Below are 21,313 nucleotides of genomic sequence, written 5' to 3' on the forward strand. Positions count from 1 at the left end.
GTTGACGTGGGCCACACCGACCCTCAGTCTGGGCCAATTTGTGTCGCTCACCTTTTATCCTAAACCTTCCTCGAATATCTCCGCCGTAGCACGCTTCCCACAGGAGATGATCCAGGAAATAGATCGTTAGAGACAGGTATACACCCTTACCTTCATTACATGTTTATAAATGAATGGATGGATTTGATGGCTAGCTAGATAAATAGATAAATAGATGGAATATATATATATATATATATATATATATATATATATATATATATATATATATATATATATATATATGATTTCTCTATACTCGAGCTTCTAACTCCTCTAATACAGTTTGATATGTGGTGTAAAGAGGGGTGATCCAGTAAGGGATAATAGGGCAAAAGAGCCCTAAGGTGGTGATAGGAGTATTGGTAAGAGACTTGAAGGTGTACTATAATGGTTTGGACAGACTGAGAAGATGAGTGAGGAGGGAATGATCATGGGGTAGACGCGTCAGAGAAAAGGCAATGAGGAGGGGATATGATATTGGAGATACAAATCTAGACTGAAATATGTTACGGGTGATAGGGGCTTGGAATATGCAGGAGGGTGTGGTACGTGCACGGTTTAGAGTAAAGTGGAACAATGTGTGTAGACTGGGTGCCACGCGCTGTCATAAGGTTGAACCAAAGTATATGAAGCGTTCAAGTGAACCATAAAAAGTTCAGTGGGGGTTTAGCAATGACCAGGTATCTCTAGTTTCGGTCCATTATGCAGGAACAGGTGATACCAGGAATTTATTGGCCAGGTCCTCTCAAGCCGCCAACGCTGGCTGTCCGTGAGGGCTTCTCTCCCACCGCCCACCTCAGCCATCCAACACACCTAGGTCTTTACTCCGGACTAAGTGTATCTAATAATGGTACATTCATGGCGCCGGAGAACGATGGGCATTTTCTGGAGACGACGCTCTTCTTAAGATTCTCCTGAAATCATTAAGATTAGAATATGAATAGAGACAAGAGCGCCTGGCGGTATTGATCACGTTAGAGACCTCGGGTGGGTGGGTGTGTGTGGGCGGGTGGGCGATCCTGTAGTGAATGTGGCCGCCAAGCAGTCCTCTGGGTGGCAAGAGAGGACTCGCCAGGGGAAGGGATGGAGCAGACTGGAGGGAGGTGGGGAGACGTGCAACACCCCTACCTACCTCTGCGTACATGGCTACTTACCCCCTCTTCCCTGTGTAAGTAGATGTTGATAAAACTACAACTAAGCACCTCTTTCCAATGTGAGTAGATCAAGTGGTATGCTAACTTAACTCGAACCTTGCATTCTAGATGTGCCTTAGAGTATTTCTCTCTTCAGAGAGTCTATAATTGAACTTTCATTGCCTCTCTTCTGCCTCCAGTCCACGTCATAGCTCTTCCTGATCGAGCATCAGTTGTTACCATGGCTGTCAGGCCAAATTTCCTTCGTAGCAAACATGCAAATTCTCAGGAGATAAGGTCTTGCTTCGTCATATTTGTAACCTCTTGAGGTTAAATTGTCCTTGATATTACTACGGAAAAAGTCCACGGGGAAAAATGAAACACGATAAGTTCCCAAGTGCATTTTCGTGTAATAATCACATCATCAGGGGAGACACAAGAAAGAAATATAAGTCAGCTGATATACAACGAAGAGACGTAGCTAGAACACTATTTGGTAAACACGTGATTGTTCAAGACAGACAACGAGCTTATCATAAACTTGTGTGGACAAGGGAAATTTTTTACAAATTTTATCAACAATAAAGCTATCCAATTTGTATAAACCTTCACTAATAATGAATATAATTCTTTGTGTATTTAATGATGGACGATTCCATGATATTTCTCGTGGTACTGGAGTTAGTTAATAACTGAGATGGCATCACTCCAGTCAATATACTTTTCTGTTATAAATCCTAAAACGCTCTTAAGAGGCTCGTCAGCCTTGCGAGATTGCGCTACAATCAGTAGCAAGAAAGGGATGAAGTCCACTGGGATGAGTTCTTGTACGACGTTGCAGTGTCAGTTTTCTTCTTTAGATGGTCTTATTTTATGAAGACCAGTACCAATGTTCTTTTTTGAAGTCGGACAATAGTTTTTTCCTCCTACATTCTCGTCTTGTCTTCCTGAACATCGCTGGTGGCTGGCGTCTCGTATGTTTCCCAAAGTCAGAATGCCATCTTGTTAAGTCTCTTCTCTTCCACCGTTCATGATGCGTCTCCTTAAATATAACTGTGTGTGTGTGTGTGTGTGTGTGTGAGAGAGAGAGAGAGAGAGAGAGAGAGAGAGAGAGAGAAATATATATGAAAGAAAGGGAGACTTACCGTTACTGGTTCAACTGTATTCTTTGATATTACTCTGTTCATCATCCTGAGTATTCTTCAACTCTATACATATGTGACAATCCTCGAGTCACACCTTTATCCATGTGACGATCTATGAGAAGGAACCTTTTTATGTGATGATCTATGAGACATAGCCTTTGTTTGTGATGTATGAAAATGAACGTTTGTATGTGACGGATCTATGAGACGGGGCATTTACGTGTTGATCTATGAGACGGAACCTTTATATGTGATAACCAATGAGAAAGAGCCTTTATATGTGATGATAAGGTGTAGAACTCTTTAAACAAAGAAATTTATAATCTTGTGTTAACTAAAGATAGAGAGATGGACGGGATTACTTTCATATCTCACCGTAAAATCATTGTAATTTTTGATGCAGACGAATACATTATTCTCTTTGCAATACCTGACTTTAAAAAGAAAAAAAGAGATGATTGTGCACTTACATGCACATTGTCTCATTTGCATATGCATGTTTTGATACACAGATATGTATATATATATTTGAACTGGCACTTTTGATGTTGCTGCCCTTTTACGCAAATGTGACCTCTGGAAGAGTCGAATGCTTTGATATCCGCGAGTCACTCCAATGTGGATTTGTGCACAGCTCGGTCGGGGGATACACAGGGTGGGTCGAATGCCACACCACCCGAGAGCCAGTCGCCCTAGGGGGAGAGCGAGGCTGAAAAGAGAAGTGAATTATGAGAAAATAGACTTTGTAGAAAATTAGGTGACTAATGTAAACTCTCAGAAGTGTCTGTGATGACATTCTCTCTCTCTCTCTCTCTCTCTCTCTCTCTCTCTCTCTCTCTCTCTCTCTCTCTCTCTCTCTCTCTCTCTCTCTCAATCATATACATATAAAGTTCTCATTACTTCGGTAACTGGTCGCTACGATTTGTTTCTTAAGATCAGGTTGGATCTGTTGCCTAGACGGCTACCGAGGGTCACCACAACCAAGGTGTGTGGTGTTGACTGTCCACAAACCATGAGTAGAGAGGATGAGTGAAGTGTTCTATTTTGAGACCACTGGTGTGACGCTGCCCTGTTACTTTGATTTCTTTTAATTACATTTTCATTTTCCAATGGGGCGTCTAAGGTCGGAAAATTACATGTATATCATTTCTCGCACGTTCGTTTGTTTTGCGTATTTCATATGTGTGGTGCATATATAAGGAATCGCTGCTCTGCTCCTGTGTCAATATTTGTAGAAGTTTAAGTTACGAACGTATACATTCAAGATGTGGATGGAAGTGTAGTTGATGAGGTGATGAGTTAACTCAAGATAGCAGCAATCTTTGTGCATCTTTGAGGGAGTATATGCTCAAGAATTGCCCTTGGAGCAAGCAAGATATCCCCCAACAACAGAGAAACCGCCTCTGTCACCAGAAACCAGATTCCTCGCCAGAAAGAATATTCCTCATCACCGAAAAGAGATCCCACCACCAAGAAAATATCTCGTATCACCAACAAGAGAGAACCCACCACCAGCAAAGTATCACTTACCACCAACAAAAGCCATCCCGCCACCAGCAAAATAGCCCTCACAGGGGTAAAATAGGCCGGTTAAGAAATTTGTGAGGGCTCTTTCTTCTCTTTTGCTTCTTCTTTTGAATAGCCGCTTTAGTCTTTTTATCGTGTATTTTAATATCCGCTACTAAGCTATATTTTTCAGTAGGGGAGACATTCTACGGACCTTGCACCCCATGTTATACTAACTCAGACCAGAGACTACTCGATGTTACTTTATTCCGACCGACAGACGCGCCGGAGGGCGTGGTTGTAGCTGGGGAGGAGCCTTCATACTTCACTACCTCGCCTTCGCGTATACAGACTAGTAGTATAGGATGCTATATTATTGTTCTCCAGCAGAAAACCTCGTCAGAGACCATCCAGGTCCTCTGCTGCCGCTCCTTGCCATGTATCCCCATGTACCGCCCATGTTTCAACAGCTTCAGCATTAATCAAAAACTATCATCTTACTAAGATTCAGTTCATTAGTACAAAAAACTTATGGGTTTCACCACTCTCATCTCACTAACTCTGTGACAACAAGAAGCTTTACGGAACTAATCACCCAAGTAACACACGCTTGATTTTACGTTGGGTTTTTAAACATGGGACTTGCTCCCCCCTTGGAGAGGTGAGGAGGCGTGGGACGCCTAATTAGGAGTAGACTCCCAAAATAACGAACGAACCAGAAGAGTTGCTGACCACGATCGCCTTGGCACTCCAAACACTTTTATTTTGATCTCGAATCTACTCACTCCACACAGGCATTCTTTTACGATATACCGCTGTTTACTAAGAACACGAACAATGTCATTCATTTAATACCATACCACAGCTTATGGTAAATGTCAGCTAAACTCTGAAAATGTACGGCGGACGTTGCCAGGGATTGACTGTGGTGTCAGACTAGCCCTCTGCCTAAGAAACATCCAGTAAAAACAGATGAGAAACTGGAGAATTAGATAAAGAAAACATTGACTTTCGTGCTACCATATACGAGAAGTCTTCAGTGTAAAGTAGCTGAGAGGAAGGAGAACTTGGCTGAACTGGGGAGGTGCCCTTATTCCAAGTCTCGAAGCTGCTGCAATATTGAATATAAAGTCTACGGATTTTACCGCCCAATCACGGCACTAATTACAAAATCAATTTATTACCATGCGCGCGCGTTGCCTGGTGCTGTCCCCACCGTGTGGTGTCTTGTAGTGTGGGGGGGGGGGGGGGAGGGTTAGCTCTCTCGACGAAAGTTGGCGAGGCGAGGCTCTGCATAGTGACAATGGATACATAGATTGATGATCTGTATTATTCCCTATCGTTTCAGCTGTGTGGTCAATATTACCTAGTGCTTCCCTTGTATGGTCAATATTACCTAGTGCTTCCTTTGTATGGTCAATATTCCCTAGTGTTTCCCATGTATGGTCCATATTTCCTAGTGTTTCTCTCGTATGGTCCACGGTGGATCTTTTCGGGAATCAAGACAAGAGAGGCACCTGGAGGGAGGGTGTGGAGGTGGTAAACATTGAGGAAAGTTTTTCTGTTTCTTTTAAGATTCGTCTTTTTACTGATAACTCATGACTTTCCTAATCACTTCAGTCAATGGGCCATTAATATAAGTGGGTCGTAAGATCGCAACATCACAGGAACTTGCAAACGTTTGAAACTCGTAAACAAAAAGCTTTGATACCTTCCTTATAACAGTACTTCATACTGGAATCTCTCTTCCTTTGAAAATATCCTATACCGAAAGGTCTACGTCCTGGTCTGTCTGGGATATCTATTCTTCCACATCAATCATTTAATGGTACTACTGCGGGAAGGCCGAAAGCTGACTGGACTTTACAGTTCGATAACAGATATTTGCTAACGTCGTCCGATACCCCTTGTCTTGCCTCCACCGACAATGCCGCCAGCTTATCACAGGGGGAATGTGATGGCCGAAGTACCGACATCAGAAGGCCTTTGAAATGACGCTTACACAGACGGTGACTTGTCGCTCTCTGCTAAAGCGGGTCACACGGTCCTCCCTACTGCGTAGTGTTAGCAAAATCCTTCGTGTCTCGTGGACGGTCTTCACCTGGGATATGGCTCGTGCATCATGCGATCACTGTCTAAACTCAAGCCACTCCCTCCAAGTCCCATATATGATACCCCAACCGATCAGGAACAGCTCCCGTATAGTTGGTAGTGTTTACACTCGTCCCTTCACGCAGAGCTTCCTGCTGCCACACCACATCCTCCCACCCCACCATCACTCCATTTGTAGCACATATCAAATGTAAACATCGCATCACTATATCCTCAGCTCTCTCTCTCTCTCTCTCTCTCTCTCTCTCTCTCTCTCTCTCTCTCTCCTGTGTCGTATACCAAACATCCCTCCTCCGCCACTTCCACTAGCATGTCTCTCCGTCTCGCAGCATTTCGCTCATGTTACTAATCAGACTCGCTACAGACAAGACTGACTTCACTTGACCCTCTCTAGCGAAACATCGTTCATCACCTCCCTCAACGTAACACCCCAGGATACATATCCTATTCCCGCTATGAAGACTCCGACCAGCCCGCGCGATTTTATTAAACTTTGCTCCCCCAGCCTCAGCGCTGAGTTAAGGCCATCAATTTCAATGTTTTCCCAGTGCGTACCCCGAGGGGCAAAGTTATTGTGTAATATATGTGGGGATGTACCACCACTAGAGAGGGGTACAGTGCTGCCCACACAATCAAGGCACCGCAAGTAGTGCCGACTCATTAGGGACGTGTTGAAGAGACCGGGTTTTAAGCAGGCGGACTTCAGTCACAACTAAGGACACAATATACATCATGTCCTTGTCCTCACCCTCCACTACAGCTTTACTGCCTTATTCCCAGTGAAATATTTGACCACATAGAAGCTCGTGACTCGAGCAGCTGGCTAAACCGTTTTCAACAGCAGCTTGGCTGTGCCCATGTTTCATTTCTAGGTTTGGTACTTCACATCCTCACCAGCACACAGACTTTAGATCACCTCCGTGCTCGAAACCTCCAGCTTCTATATCCTCATGACCGCAAAGTCTAATTTCCGTTTTGTTTCTTTCATTCGCTCGCCTTCCTATCTCGTTTCTCCTCTCAGGGTTGAACTCGAATGTCTTCAGAAATTTCTATTATTTCAGTTCGCCGCACAGAAACGCCTTGACCCTCATTGAATTGCCGTGTTCATACAGGGTTTCCAGGCATGTGTGTGTGTGTGTGTGTTGTGTGTGTGTGTGTGTGTTCCAGGCCGTGCATGAAACGAAGCATATGGTTGCCATTTCACCTCTGGGTGTTTAAATGTGTTCACTTAATTGCTTGTATTTGTGTACTTAAATGTGTTTTAAAGTTTTTACATGCATTTACGTGTAATAGATAAGTGTGTAAGTGTTAAGTATGCTTGCTTGAATCTATTATGTGTGTCCATCATGTGTAAGGACAATACGTGTAAGTAAGGCTGTAGTCTGGGGTGCTTCCCTACACTCATCCTCTTGTCTCCTCCTTATGAAACAATACAAGCAAACTGTGAATAAAAAGCCGCCCCCTTATGACACAGTACGAACGAATTGTAAGAAGCGAACGGCCATGCCCTCTTGGCATTAAGCCATGATAGCTAGAAGGCAGTAGGTCTTCTCCATCCATCTTCACCACTTTCTGGAAGCCCTGGTAACGGTGTTAGGTTACATCTCTACATCTCCCTCGACACCAACTTCTGGAGTGACGTGGCGATTGATGTGGCTCTGAAATGTTGTGGCGTCTCGTATCAATAATTTCCAGACTATATTGGTCAGGTTCTATTACGACTATAAAGGAGGAGTGACACTGCGAAGATTGTCTACTTGAGAAATGAAAGTGAGATGCAGGGTAACTTGATCGTCCGACGCTCCTAAGGAGTCGAACTCACTCCCTAAGGATCTACTTTTATTTCACGGAATGGCACCGATCAGGGGCACACTCGCTGACATCAAGATCAGATAGACCTGATAGAGAAATACTCTTAAAAAAAGATAAGATCACTCGTTCTTCGAGGGTTGTTACCCCTTAAAGAACGAGTGATCTCTCAAAGTAAGACAGGTTCTATGTGTCTGGGAATACTTTAGGGAATAAGAACTTCCAGAGACTTAAGCCTGTAAGAAAAGAGACCGATATAGGATCGGTTAAACAAAGAATCCCGACATATGTGGATGGAGTTCCAGAGGATGTATGACGTCACACGACATCATAGAGTAATAAGCTTCATTTTTGTAGAGAATGATAATCCAGACTAATGGATAGGACTGTCTTATGTGGAAGATTGGATCGCTTTGTTTGCTGTTTTGTGATATGTTGCTCTGTGTTACTATTGACCCTCGTCCCTAACCTTTGTCATCACTATTCCACTGCCTGGGGCTATTCATCGGCCCGTACCATCACTACCCAGCCACTTGGAATTATCCATAACTCCCCTTTTATCCCTATCCCGCCATCTGGAACTATCCACAAGCCTGCACCACCACTATCCCGCCACCTGGGAACTATCCACTAATGTTGTCTCCTCTTTCACTGGCATCTGACTGACCCTGATAGGACAAGAAAAAAATAAAATCTATACTCCTGCCGACAGCAGTCTCAGTAATGAGATGTGGGGAGGCGCGCGCTCGCGTGAGCGGGCACTGAGGGATGGGTGAGTAATGAGGAGTCTAGGTCCAAGAGGAATGGGAGGAGAGGTAGAGAAATGAGGGATGGAAGAGGAATGGAGGCAATGGGGAAGAGACTTGATGAGAAACGGAGGACAGAGATAGTAAGAAATGAGTGTAGGATTAAAAGGGAGAATGTGTATGAGGAGAGAGAGTTCGATGGGGAGTATGAGGTAGTGAATAGTGAGGGAATGCTTAGTGGTGAAGTGAAGGCGGTATGAGAGCAGTGAGGAGTAGAGTGAAAAGTGAGGGGTGAGTAAGAAGTGAAGAATTACAGTAGTGGAACAACGAGGGACGCGATATTGAGACAGAATTGACAGATGAGACAGTAAAAGGCGAGATAATGAGGGAAGAAACAGTGCGAGATGAGGCAGTGATGGAATGGACAGTGAGTGAATGACAAGCTAGTGAGATACGAAGCAGAGGAGGAGAAGACAGCAAGGGACGGGACAACGAGAGACGACACAGTGAGAGATTTAGACAGTGACGGACGAGACAGATGAAAACAATAATCAGTAACAAGACTGTGAGGGACTGAGGTCCAGGCACAGGACGGGAGAAGAGAGAGTGGGTCACGGTAGGGAATAGGTCAGGACAGTGAGGTACGAGACGGTAGGTCACGTGAGGGTAAGGCACTGGGGGTGTGTGAGGGAGAGAGGAAGGGGTTGGGTGAGAGGGGGGTGAGCCACACCAGTAACTGTGTGGTGTCCCCCACAGGAGGGTCGGCATCGCCCCGCCAGCACCACCTGAGGAAGAGGTTCATCTGGACGCTGACGCAGGAACCCTACTTTTACGGTAGGTCTTCGACGCCTTGGAGAACACCTCCGCCTCTCTTGCTCCTCCAACTCCATCATTCTGTCAGTTACTCTCTTGTGTCAAGTGACTGCTTTTGCTTGCTAATGTGCATTCAGGTAGAGAGAAAGATGGCTGAGACGGTAGATCGTAGATAGACCCATGACAAAAATGTCCAGGTGCAAATTATGTATTTCACATTATTCCCTTAGGTCTGGACTCTCGCAGTAAGTTTTGACAGGAGCCAGGTGGAGAGAGGTTGTTGGTACTGTGATTCTCTCTCTCTCTCTCTCTCTCTCTCTCTCTCTCTCTCTCTCTCTCTCTCTCTCTCTCTCTCTCTCTCTCTCTCACTCTGTACGACCCACGGCAGCTGACAGCATATATCACTTATTCTTTTGTCCCCCAGCACAGGCACCACCGTCATTATAATTCTTCTCCTCCACCACCCTCAACAGCATCCTCCTCCATCAACACCACCTCCAACAACTGAACGCTCCTCTGCCATGACGACCACCAACGTCCCTTTCCCCCACCACCATCACGACAAGACGTCCTTCTCCTCCACTACCTACATCCCCACTAAAATTTCCCTCTCCCTCGCCATCACCAACATCCCTCTCCACCATCACTCTTCTCCAGCACTGCCACAACTACCATCCCTCTCCAATACCACCACCAACATGCCACTCCACCAAACACCATCACCAACATCCCTTTCCACACCGCGAATCCTCAGGTCAACAAACTCTCTCATGTGCCACACGGAAACCCCTCCTCTGAACACTGTGCGTACATGCCATCAGCATATCTCCAGTAAATACCCAGTGACAACCATCCTTTATCCTATACAAATTTACTACCTCTATTTAACGAAGAATTATCGACCACAAGGGTTAATTAGGCCAAGATTCTCACCAATTAGGAGACATTAAAACGTTAATGTTATCGTTCTTTGTCGATAAACAAGTAATTTAGAGTCCAGAACTCTTGGCCAAGGGAATAGGAGAAAAACACTTGACGTTGATCGACTACAATAAGAATCTTATTACCGAGTTTCTCCCCACAGACAAAGACTTTGGCCCAATTTGCATATTCAATTATCATTCAAAACTTTTTATAAAGTTGGATGGTAAACAAACTTATACATTTTACTGGACATTTACGTCATGATATTGAAAGTTAGTAGAGAAATCACTAGGTCTTAGCATGAGGCTAATGAGTTACTAGGAAATCACTAGGTCTTAGCATGAGGCTAGTGGAAGTTACTAGAAAATCACTGGTCTTAGCATGAGGCTATTGAGAGTTACTAGGAAATCGCTAGTCTTAGCATGAGACTAGTGGAAGTTACTAGGAAATCGCTAGTCTTAGCATGAGACCATGGAAAGGTACTAGGAAATCGCTAGTCTTAGCATGAGACCATGGAAAGGTACTAGGAAATCGCTAGTCTTAGCATGAGACTATGGAAAGGTACTAGGAAATCGCTAGTCTTAGCATGAGACCATGGAAAGGTACTAGGAAATCGCTAGTCTTAGCATGAGACCATGGAAAGGTACTAGGAAATCGCTAGTCTTAGCATGAGACCATGGAAAGGTACTAGGAAATCGCTAGTCTTAGCATGAGACTATGGAAAGGTACTAGGAAATCACTGGTCTCAGCACAAGGCTATTCTTTTAAGGTACTAAATACAGACTTAATTTCTAAGTAATTCATTCATTCATTCATAATAAGTAACTTATTTTTCACTTATTTCTCAATCTGACCAGGCCATCGAGAACCATATTATGAATGCAGTGTATAGATTACCTTACCATTGGCTGATCTGACTAAAGAATGTACCTGGGATAATGTGAAAATAAAAATATTTATGGTTTTTGAAAATGAGTGAAAATGGTATTAGATTATCAAAATTATGTAAATAGAAATAACCTTGTTAAAAAGTTATTGCAATGATAACAATAGTAATGAAACTATGACTATTGCTACAAATATTAGTTATAGTAGTAGTAGTTTTAAAGATTATAATAAGTATTATTTATATTGCTATCATTATCATAAAAGCGAAGAGTGTCGACTGATATTGATATTTCTTCTAAATTATTATTAAAAAAACTATTCGCTCACCAGCCAGTCACCCTAGTCATAGAGGAACCCAGGTATCGTGGACCACCGAGAAGCGATTACCCAGTCCAGAAGTGATAACATTATCGAGGTGAATCACAGAATATTCTAGTTGGGAGAAAAGCAAGTTAATCTTCTCTGTCTGTTCGTCGTAATAAGGACATCAGATATAGGATATTCACATCTTGGCCAAAACGATTCTATTGTGCCAAGAGATCCTTCGTTGGATACCATGTGGATGTAAAATGAATCCTTTAGTTTCATTGGATACCATATGGATGTGAAATGAATCCTTTAGTTTCATTGGATACCATATGGATGTGTAATGAATCCTTTAGTTTCATGGGTCGATTGCGTCCAGGTCTCAAATGAAACATCGTTTACGTGGTGCCTCCTATGTTGTTTCACTGCTGTGTTCACTTCTCTCCTTCGATTATTCGAGGAACACTTGCCAGTGGCCATCTGCTCTGTTGTGTAAAAGGGATGGAAGAACAGACGTGTCCATGGGCAAGACCTTCAGGCAGGAGAGGCTCCCTAGTGAGTGTTGTGGTGACAACCTCCATTCCAAGGCCCCCTGGCGACCCCTCACGACCTTATTTAACACTAAATTGACAGGATGGAAAAACAACAGGAACTTTCCATTATACCGAAAAACCTGAAAAACGCTTTGTTGAATATGTCGCCCAGCGGGTGTTCATCTCGTTAGTAACGCAATTTGCAGACCCCCGAGGTAAAGTAGAGGCAAGACCTTTTCCTTTGACATGTTTACCACCAACAGCTCTGAAGGCGAAACAACACGATCAGTGAGTGCGTCACGTATCCACCGCCTCGAAACTGAATCACCGGCATTAACGTAAGAGTAGAGACGCTGACGGGTAGAGAGAGACGCTGTCGTATAGACCCGTGACGCCACAAGCGTTGAGAGGGAAAAGAACACGGAGACATGAAAGGCTAGCAGCTATAGTGGCATGAGGCCTCACCACACACACACACACACACACACACACACACACACATCAATCTATCGTCACTGGACAGGTGGCAGTAAGCGTTTATATTCACCTTGATCATTTTCACTCTATTTTCTTTTCCGTCGTGTGGGCCACAGAGCTGCCCACTCAGGTCTCCTCGTGCTCGGCCGTAGCCTTATGTAAGCGTCGCATTCTGCCTCTCCCACCTCCCCATCGGACGACCCTCAAAGTATCTCCCAATCCTCCTTGATTTGTCTCTCTCCGGCCATCTCTCTCCTGCCCAGTGCCTCCAGAATATCCCTGATCCTCTTATCTCCCTCCTAGAAACTTTTCCCCGCCGGACTCATTATTCCCTCTTTGTTTGTCGGTGTGTATGTGTGCTTCTTGTGTGCTTGTGTGGATGCGTATGGCCCATGGGAGAGAGAGAGAGAGAGAGAGAGAGAGAGAGAGAGAGAGAGAGAGAGAGAGGGAGAGAGAGAGTCCAACAACCAAAAGACGTTATCGCTGTAGTGTCATGTCTGGTCGTCGCAACATATACTTAACACTGCTGCCGCCGCGGTGTGGTGGGTGGGGTTTGGTCTGGTGGTAGGGAGGGAGCGGAGGAAGCTAGTATTGTGTTGTGAGAGGGGAGGTAGGATGAGGCTCATGTGCTGGGAGGGGGTAAATGGGTAGGAGCGGGACTGCGGCAGCTACCCCCACGTACTAACAATACATTCCAGGACTGATGGTCGGTGCGCTCTGCTTGTTTACTGGAGAAACACAAGCAGACTGTGGCCAGTGACTGCCTTTCGCCCAACACTAACTGGATGTGATGTTGTACGGCCTAGTGTACCTCCCCATGTGATGTGGGATTCCGCCACACATCCCCATGTGATGTGGGTCATCGGCACACCACATCATGTGATGTATGATTCCGGTAGATCAACCCCATGTGATGTGGGACTTTGTGACACCTTCCCATTTAATTTCGAACTCCATTATACCTCCTCATGTGATGTTGGCCTCCGGTACACCTCCCCATGCAGTGTGGGAGTCCGCTACGCCTCTCCATGTGATGTGGAACTTCGGAACACCTCTCCATGTGATGAGGGACTCCGGTACTCTTTCCCATGTTATTTGGGATTCAACCCACCTCCTTGTGTGATGAGTCCGATGTACCTTCCCAAGTGATATGGGACTCGACACAGCTTCCTATGTGACAAGAGACTCAGCCGGAGCTGTGGCTGTCATACGGAGGACAGTCATCTAGGAACTTGAGTGAGCTAGGACAACGCCCACACCCACGCAACACGTTAGCTCTCCTCCGCCTCGCGTACTGTTAGCTGGACGGTAGCAGCAACTCCCAAATGACTAGCACTGCATCATGGATGGCCATTGTATATCTCACTATGTTCTAATCTTCAATTTTGAGTTTTCTTCTCTTGGTCATAATAAGTAGGTCATGAAGGTGAAATGGGGCGCAGTTAATAACATAACGTAGGATTGCTGTTCCTGCGAGGTCAGTAGTGGTAGAGGCTGAAAGAAGGAGTCATGAGATGACCTGAGGATCGATGCGGACCACAGGTCATCAGCTGCTCACAACAACGGTACGATTCACGTAAATCCTGCAGTATTTTCGTGAATAATAACCGCTGTATGAATATTCATGCAGACCCTCAGAGCCGAGAATAGCTACAGATAACAACAATAGAATGAAATATAAACCCCTTCCAGGCATTGCACACTATACCAAACTCTGTTCAGCTCATCTGAAAGTAACAGAATATACTTAAAATTATCCCGAAGTAGTGACGGAGAAGTTCTGAGACAACACCATTACTACAAATAAAGGCCCATAGAAGTTATAGTACATAGGCTTGTTACTACCTCGTGAAAGCTGGTCTGTTGTGGAGGTCTATTTCAGCTGCTAGGGTTCGCTGTGAGGACGAGGGTAATACTGCGTGTTGTTCGAGGCCGTGTAAGCGCCCGGGGGCAGCGACACTGGCGGTGGAGGGCGGAATTAAGGGAGTCCTCGTTTCTGTCGTGTTGTCGTGAGCCTTAACGACAACATCAACCATGGCAGGATATTGGTTGTGACGCCAAACGGCTTAATGATTATTATGATGTTGTTGACACACTCCCTCACCGCCTCCTCTCCAGCTGACTCGCTTCACTCCTTCCGCTCCTGCTGATACATTCTTCACTGTCTCATCTCCTGCTGACAGTGTCCTCACTGTCTCCTCTCTTGCTGACACTGTCCACACTGTCTCCTCTCTTGCTGACACTGTCCTCACTGCCTCCTCTCTTGCTGACACTGTCCTCACTGCCTCCTCTCTTGCTGACACTGTCCTCACTGCCTCCTCTCTTGCTGACACTGTCCTCACTGCCTCCTCTCTTGCTGACACTGTCCTCACTGTCTCACATCCTGCAGCCCTGGATATTGTACTGACACTAGCCTTACTATCCACTGTGAGGCTCCTCCAACAACTGTAGTGCCACTGATGTTAACAGAGCTCCCCATGTTGCACGTTACTGTACCTAGTCACTGCTGGCAGTTCTCGTACATCCCATCACACCTTAGGACCAGCCCCCAACCCAAGGCGCTCCAGTGGCAACATAAGATGCCAACAGATGTAACACGTCAACCTCAAATACTTTACACGATGCTTCGAAATGAATTTCAAGCGTGGATAAACAACAGATATTCCTTGGTAAAGACGTAACTTCAGGACACACTCAATCTTATCTCATTTAGCAAGTTTATGATGCCTCTAATTTCATCGCATACCCGCACTTAACCTACTTTTTGTGTGGTACACTCAGCCTCTCCTCCTTCAGATCTGGACTGTCCTGGTGTTGTAATGTTGGAGATGATCAAAATGACCTGGCCACCACATGCTATAAGGGGACCCTAACTCTGCATGAGGACATTGTTGGACACTGACCTACCTGTGACACAAGTCTGAAACCCCAATTATCAAAAGAAGAAAACCTATTTCTGTGTTGTGTTGTCTTTCAGTAAATGCATTGCTTTCTGCAGTTCACACACTTATATCTTGATATCTGTTGCTTGTGTTGATTGACATTTTACCGTAATTGATTAACTTTCCTTGTCTGATGTACTCCTTCCTATTCGTTTTTGCACTAGATGTCTACTCCTTGCGTAACTTGGCCTTTTTCTGTACTTTTCCTTAGCTCTTCTTCCAACACCTGACCCTTCCATTGGTGCTTGAATGCTGCATGCGTTACGCAACTTTCCCTTGTGTTGCCTGAGACTTTCATTTGTGTTGCCTGATTTTTATTTGTGGTGCCGGACCATACTTTGTGTTGTCTGATCCTTCCTTGTGTTGTCCAACCTTACCTTGAGTTGTTCGATCCTCCCTTCTGTAGCCTGTCTATTACTTGTGTTATCCGACTCCCCCCTTGTGTTGCCTTACCCTTCCTCGTGTTGCCTTACCCTTACTCCTGTTGCCTTACCCTTACTCCTGTTGCCTTCCCCTAGTTGCCTTACCCTTCCCCTAGTTGCCTTACCCTCACATCTGCAGCCCTACCCATCTCTGAGTACTTTAAGGTTACCCTGTGTTCCAGCAGGAAAGTACGGGCGTGGCGGCGAAGGTGAGGGACGGGGTCAGCTGGGCGGGGAGGCTGCTCCCGGAGCCGAGATGCTGCCGGAGGCCCTGGCCCTCCGGAACCCAACCTCCATGCACAAGAGGCTCTACCCTCGCTGGTACCAGGCCTACGTCTACAAGGTAACTCGCACCCTTCTAGTATACCAGGTCTACTTGTGTAAGGTAACTCGCACTCCACTTATGCACCAATCCTCTGTCTACAAGGTAACTCACACCCCTCTTGTGAACCAGGTCTACGTGTGTAGGGTAATTCACACTCCACTTATGTACCAGGCTTACGTCTACGGGTAACTCACACTAAACTTTTGCCCTAAGCGGGCGTCTACAAGGTACCTCGCACCACATCTATGAACCAGTCTTACAATTACAGGGTAACTCGCACCCTTCCTGCGTACCAGTCATGTCTCCAAGGTAACTCAAACCCACCTGTGTATTAGGCTTACATTTCCAGTCTCTCACACACGCCTACACAGCAAGGGTACAATGGTAAGACACCTTCACCCTTGACGTGTGTACAAGATTTTTGTTTACAAGGTAAAGGTCCTCTTATCTCGTCTGATGATGAAATTCTGGAAAAAAAGGTAGATGCAATACTATGCAGGTTAGATGTTACATAGGCGCACAGCCTGTCATATATATATGTGTGTGTGTGTGTACACACACACAGGAGGCAGCAGGATAACCAGAGAGGAATAAGAAATAAACCCCTTCAATACATAGAAAATTATCTTGGTAAACGATAGCAAAAGACGCATGTTAGAGGAGCCTTCTCAAGATGGGTTGGGGTCACTAGCGGAGTGCCCCTGGGTTTTGTTCTGAAACCATTACTCATCATCTGTCTTGCTTGAAGGTATGGACTCCTACCTGACTATGTTTGCAGATGATGCGGAGGTCATGAGAGAACTGAAAAGCGAGGAGGATTGCATCAACTTACAAGGGGACTTGGACAGATTCCAAAGTTGATCTGATACATGGTCAATGAAAGTCAACTCGAAGTAAATTAGAAAATGAAGATGGAAAAAAAAAAGTAGAGAATGGTATGACTTGGATGACAACCCCTCAAGCTTCTTGACCCAAAATTTATAATGCTAACAGTGGATATCCGTCGAAATATGTAAGAGTCACTAGGGACCAGAATAAGGAAACTGCAGCACTAAGGTCCCTTGTGAACAGACAGCGGTGCAAACAAAGGACGTCCCTGTTTGCAAGGTGATTCTCACAAATCGTCAGAAAGTCTTCAGTTATCTGAATATATCGTTCAAGATCTTCATGGCTCATTCAAGACCTCTCTAATCGTGTCCTGGGTCTCCCACCTGCCCCTTGATTTGGTTACCGAATGGTCAGATTGCATTCTGCTGGTTGCTGGACTACAGCTTCTGGCAATTTCATAGTCAGGCTGGACTACAGCTTCTAGCAATTTCATAGTCAGTCAGAAAGAAAGGAAGGAGATAAAGAGAGGGGGGAGGAGGAAAGGAGGTAGAGAGAGGAAGATTTCAGACTGTGGTTGCAACAAATATTTTCGTGACATTTCGCTTCACCGTGATGTTGGTCTAGCCTCCAACCACCAACCCTGGTACGACCTACATTCGCCAGACCTGCGAGAGACACACACACGGCTTTTCCAGGATATTGTCTCCGGCGGGACGAGGCCATCTGCCAGTCCCCTGGCTCGGCCACAGCTTCTGCGGATTTAATCCAAGAAACTGTTTACAGTTTCAGACTATTCTTTTTTTTTACCAGGAACTGTAAGAAGAGCAGGTGCTCTGAGAAATGTCTTCCCACGCTGTGTAAGCTGTCGGAAAATGGGTCATGCTTCTTACTCAAACGAGGAGACATATATTATTCTATTTTTAGCGATATAGCAAACTTGTTGTGTTAACTCTTGGGTTCTTACGGTAGCCAAACTTGTCCTCATCTTCACGGCGACTCATTGTTGGATGAACTTTTGCGCTCGTAACTCCCCGTCCTCTGGGTGAACCCTGGTTCATCGGTTCACTGAACCATTGCGATGTCTACCCAGCTGAGTGGAACTAGTACGGTACGAGGCTTGACGTGATAACTGAAACTGCCAACACCAATGCAGACACTTCAGCCTGACATCGGCCTCAAGACCAAGTGAGTCTTAAGAATCAGTCACCTCAGACTGAAGCTTCACCTTGATTAGTCTCATTCACTCGGGGAATTTTAACCTTATATCTTCCTCGAGGACTATAATACGCCATGGTCTCGTAACTCCATAGATAATTAAGTGAATCCTTCCCTAATGGCTGAGCGAATCTCAGACTAATGACATCATAACTATCAGAGGAACCTTGGTCTAATAACGCCACACCTGGTCAATCAACCATAGAACGAAGTCTAAAACTGTAAAGTGAAGCTTCGGATGATTCTATCATTATCAAGTGAACCCTACCATGATTCGGAGAACCCTAGTCTTGTTAACTCCACCAACACTGTGGTAAACTTTTATCAGTCACTACGATTGCTGTTTGAACCTTCGCCTGACAACACACCACAGGGTAAACCTTTGGTAGATAACTCTACTGCAGTAAACCTTTGGTAGATGATAACTCTACTGCAGTAAACCTTTGGTAGATGATAACTCTACTGCAGTAAACCTTTGGTAGTAAACCTTTGGTAGATGATAACTCTACTGCAGTAAACCTTTGGTAGATGATAACTCTACTGCAGTAAACCTTTGGTAGATGATAACTCTACTGCAGTAAACCTTTGGTAGATGATAACTCTACTGCAGTAAACCTTTGGTAGATGATAACTCTACTGCAGTAAACCTTTGGTAGATGATAACTCTACTGCAGTAAACCTTTGGTAGATGATAACTCTACTGCAGTAAACCTTTGGTAGATGATAACTCTACTGCAGTAAACCTTTGGTAGATGATAACTCTACTGCAGTAAACCTTTGGTAGATGATAACTCTACTGCAGTAAACCTTTGGTAGATGATAACTCTACTGCAGTAAACCTTTGGTAGATGATAACTCTACTGCAGTAACCTTTGGTAGATGATAACTCTACTGCAGTAAACCTTCGGTAGATAACAACTCTACTGCAGTAAACCTTCGGTATAGATAACTCTACTGCAGTAAACCTTCGGTATAGATAAAACTCTTCCGCTATAACTTCCGCTGAGTGAAGTTAACATCTCCACCACTACTGACTTCATCCCTCCCAGTAAAAGATGCTGATCATGATGAGGAAAGACACTTCGCCCATCATACCTGGAACTGCTATATCCACCACGAGTGAGTGAAGTCCTCGCTGATATTCCAACCATCGTCGTAGGACCCTGAAGGTGTGCTGGTGAACGATCGTGTCACACAAGTGATGTGTTGGTAGACGATCGCGTCACACGAGTGATGTGCTGGTGAACGATCGCGTCACAGAAGTGATATACTGGACCTGTGCCACAGACCATCGTCTGACCTATGCCATAGACCATCGTGTGCTTTGCACCTCAGACCATTGTGTGACCTGCACCGCAGACCATTGTGTGACCTACGCCTCAGACCATTGTGTGATCTGCACCTCAGACTTCTCTCAGTGGTGAGGGAACACCCCATTGGTCTTGAGTGAACCTCGAACGCAAGAACTCTGCTCGTACTGAACACCTCACTGCCATCATCTGAACTTTGACCTCCTCATTCGTAACTTTATGGAACACTCCATTCCAGTGACTGGAACGGTGAACTAAACCCTCTTACCACTAAGTAAAAACCCCCCCACCCACACCATAGTTATTCTACTGTTGATGATAAGCGAATCTTGATCCGTTTTTCAGAACCCGTCCTTCAACGGGGTGGCTGGGCCCGTGGTGGGAGAACGCAAGAGGTTCCATCCATTCCATCCGCTGGCCAGGTTCCGCGGGTTAGCCTCCGTGGGCAGCAGTTACCCCTCCGGTTACCGCGCCCAACCTGACCTGCCCCTCTCTGACGACCCAGGTCACCGCCTACCCACAGGTCAGCACTCTTGACGGTATAGTCTCGTACCTCAGGCCATCTGCCCACAGGCCAGCACTCTCACAGGTCACCGCTTCTCCAAGGGTCATTTTTCTTACAGGTCTTGTACCTCGGGTCATCGCATCCCTTCAGGTCAGCAGTCTGTGGTCAAGAGACAATTCATGAGGAAATGTTATTGATGCTTTGGCTTCATTCTTGTTATTTTAGGTAACGTGTAATGTGTATATTTTCGAGCCTCTCATCTAAAAAGAAGGTGGAAAGTAACATTCAAAAATTGGTGGAAAATGTTCGAATGTGAACAGAGAAGTTCAATTATGTACCTGCTTTTTTTATATTTTCTTATATACCTTTAAACAAAGAAACAAAAACAAGCACAGATATACGGGTTTTCGTAATGTGTTTAGCGTTCCTGGCTGCATTCATGCTCAGGCCCACCAAAGGTCGAGTCCTGGGCGTCGCAGTTGGCCCACAGTCAATCCAACTGTTCATCCTCCCCTCGGAACTGATCCATGAATTAGGCACCTGCCTTTAGAATGAATTGCTTAAGAGCACTTCCATATAATCCTTGTCATTTATTATAGAAAAAATTAAGTTAAACACTCCATTAGAATCCTTGAGTACATTCAATCAAAAAGCAGCCTTTGAAACTCAAATTTTCGAATACTACAGTACCCTAATACCACCACTATTACTACTAATGATAATAATAATAATTCTTTTCACATTGCAGCACCCAACGCCCAGACGTCTTACAAGTACGACGCTTCCTCGATCGTGGAGGAGGAGCAGCCTGAGGAAGAGGAGGAGGAGGAAGAGAGGCCTGTGAAGGCTGGGGAGCTCCTGCAGCTGCTCAGGACCATAGCCAGCGACAGGGGCCTCACCAGCCACACTAAGGGCTTCAGGTTCGGTATCAGCAGGAGGAAGTAGACGGAGGGAGAAAGCGGTAAGATACGTTCGCCAATGACCATCGAGATGGTGTGTGGGCGTGCGCCTGGCAGCGCCATGCACACGCCAGGGAGACTATATTGTCCAGAATCTTTTAAGTTTACAACTCGTTCCTACACTATGGAAACTCCTTTGTGGTATTCATGTATACTTCAGCTATTTTCTAGTTAACATGGATCTATTTCGGGTAACATAAAAGGTGTATTTCTGTGTATAACCTTGAACTGTATACAGATATGATGTGCCAGTGTCGAGAACAATGATACGAGGGATTTCTTATTCCAGGAATGAACATGTATGAAAAACATACAAGGACTGTGTTATAATACGTCCTGTTGTACACAATACAAAATAAACTTATGTTGAATG

General features: G+C 45.1%; 1 protein-coding gene across 5 annotated transcripts in view; it reads left to right on the forward strand.

The window, feature by feature from the left end:
* LOC139756594 (uncharacterized) overlaps positions 1 to 21,313 on the forward strand; it is a 56,460-nt gene extending 35,147 nt beyond the window's left edge. For 2 of the 5 annotated variants that reach the window (XM_071676223.1, XM_071676227.1), the window contains exons 3-6: positions 9,250 to 9,327; positions 15,981 to 16,141; positions 19,822 to 19,999; positions 20,730 to 21,313. In XM_071676223.1, coding sequence (XP_071532324.1) covers positions 9,250 to 9,327; positions 15,981 to 16,141; positions 19,822 to 19,999; positions 20,730 to 20,926 — 614 coding nt within the window. In that variant the 3' untranslated portion in view covers positions 20,927 to 21,313. The remainder of the gene's footprint in view (positions 1 to 9,249; positions 9,328 to 15,980; positions 16,142 to 19,821; positions 20,000 to 20,729) is intronic. The other 3 variants (XM_071676224.1, XM_071676225.1, XM_071676226.1) reach the window with 3 other exon arrangements.

The sequence above is a fragment of the Panulirus ornatus genome, chromosome 22 (assembly GCF_036320965.1).
Source record: "Panulirus ornatus isolate Po-2019 chromosome 22, ASM3632096v1, whole genome shotgun sequence".
Classification (NCBI taxonomy): Eukaryota; Metazoa; Arthropoda; class Malacostraca; order Decapoda; family Palinuridae; genus Panulirus; species Panulirus ornatus.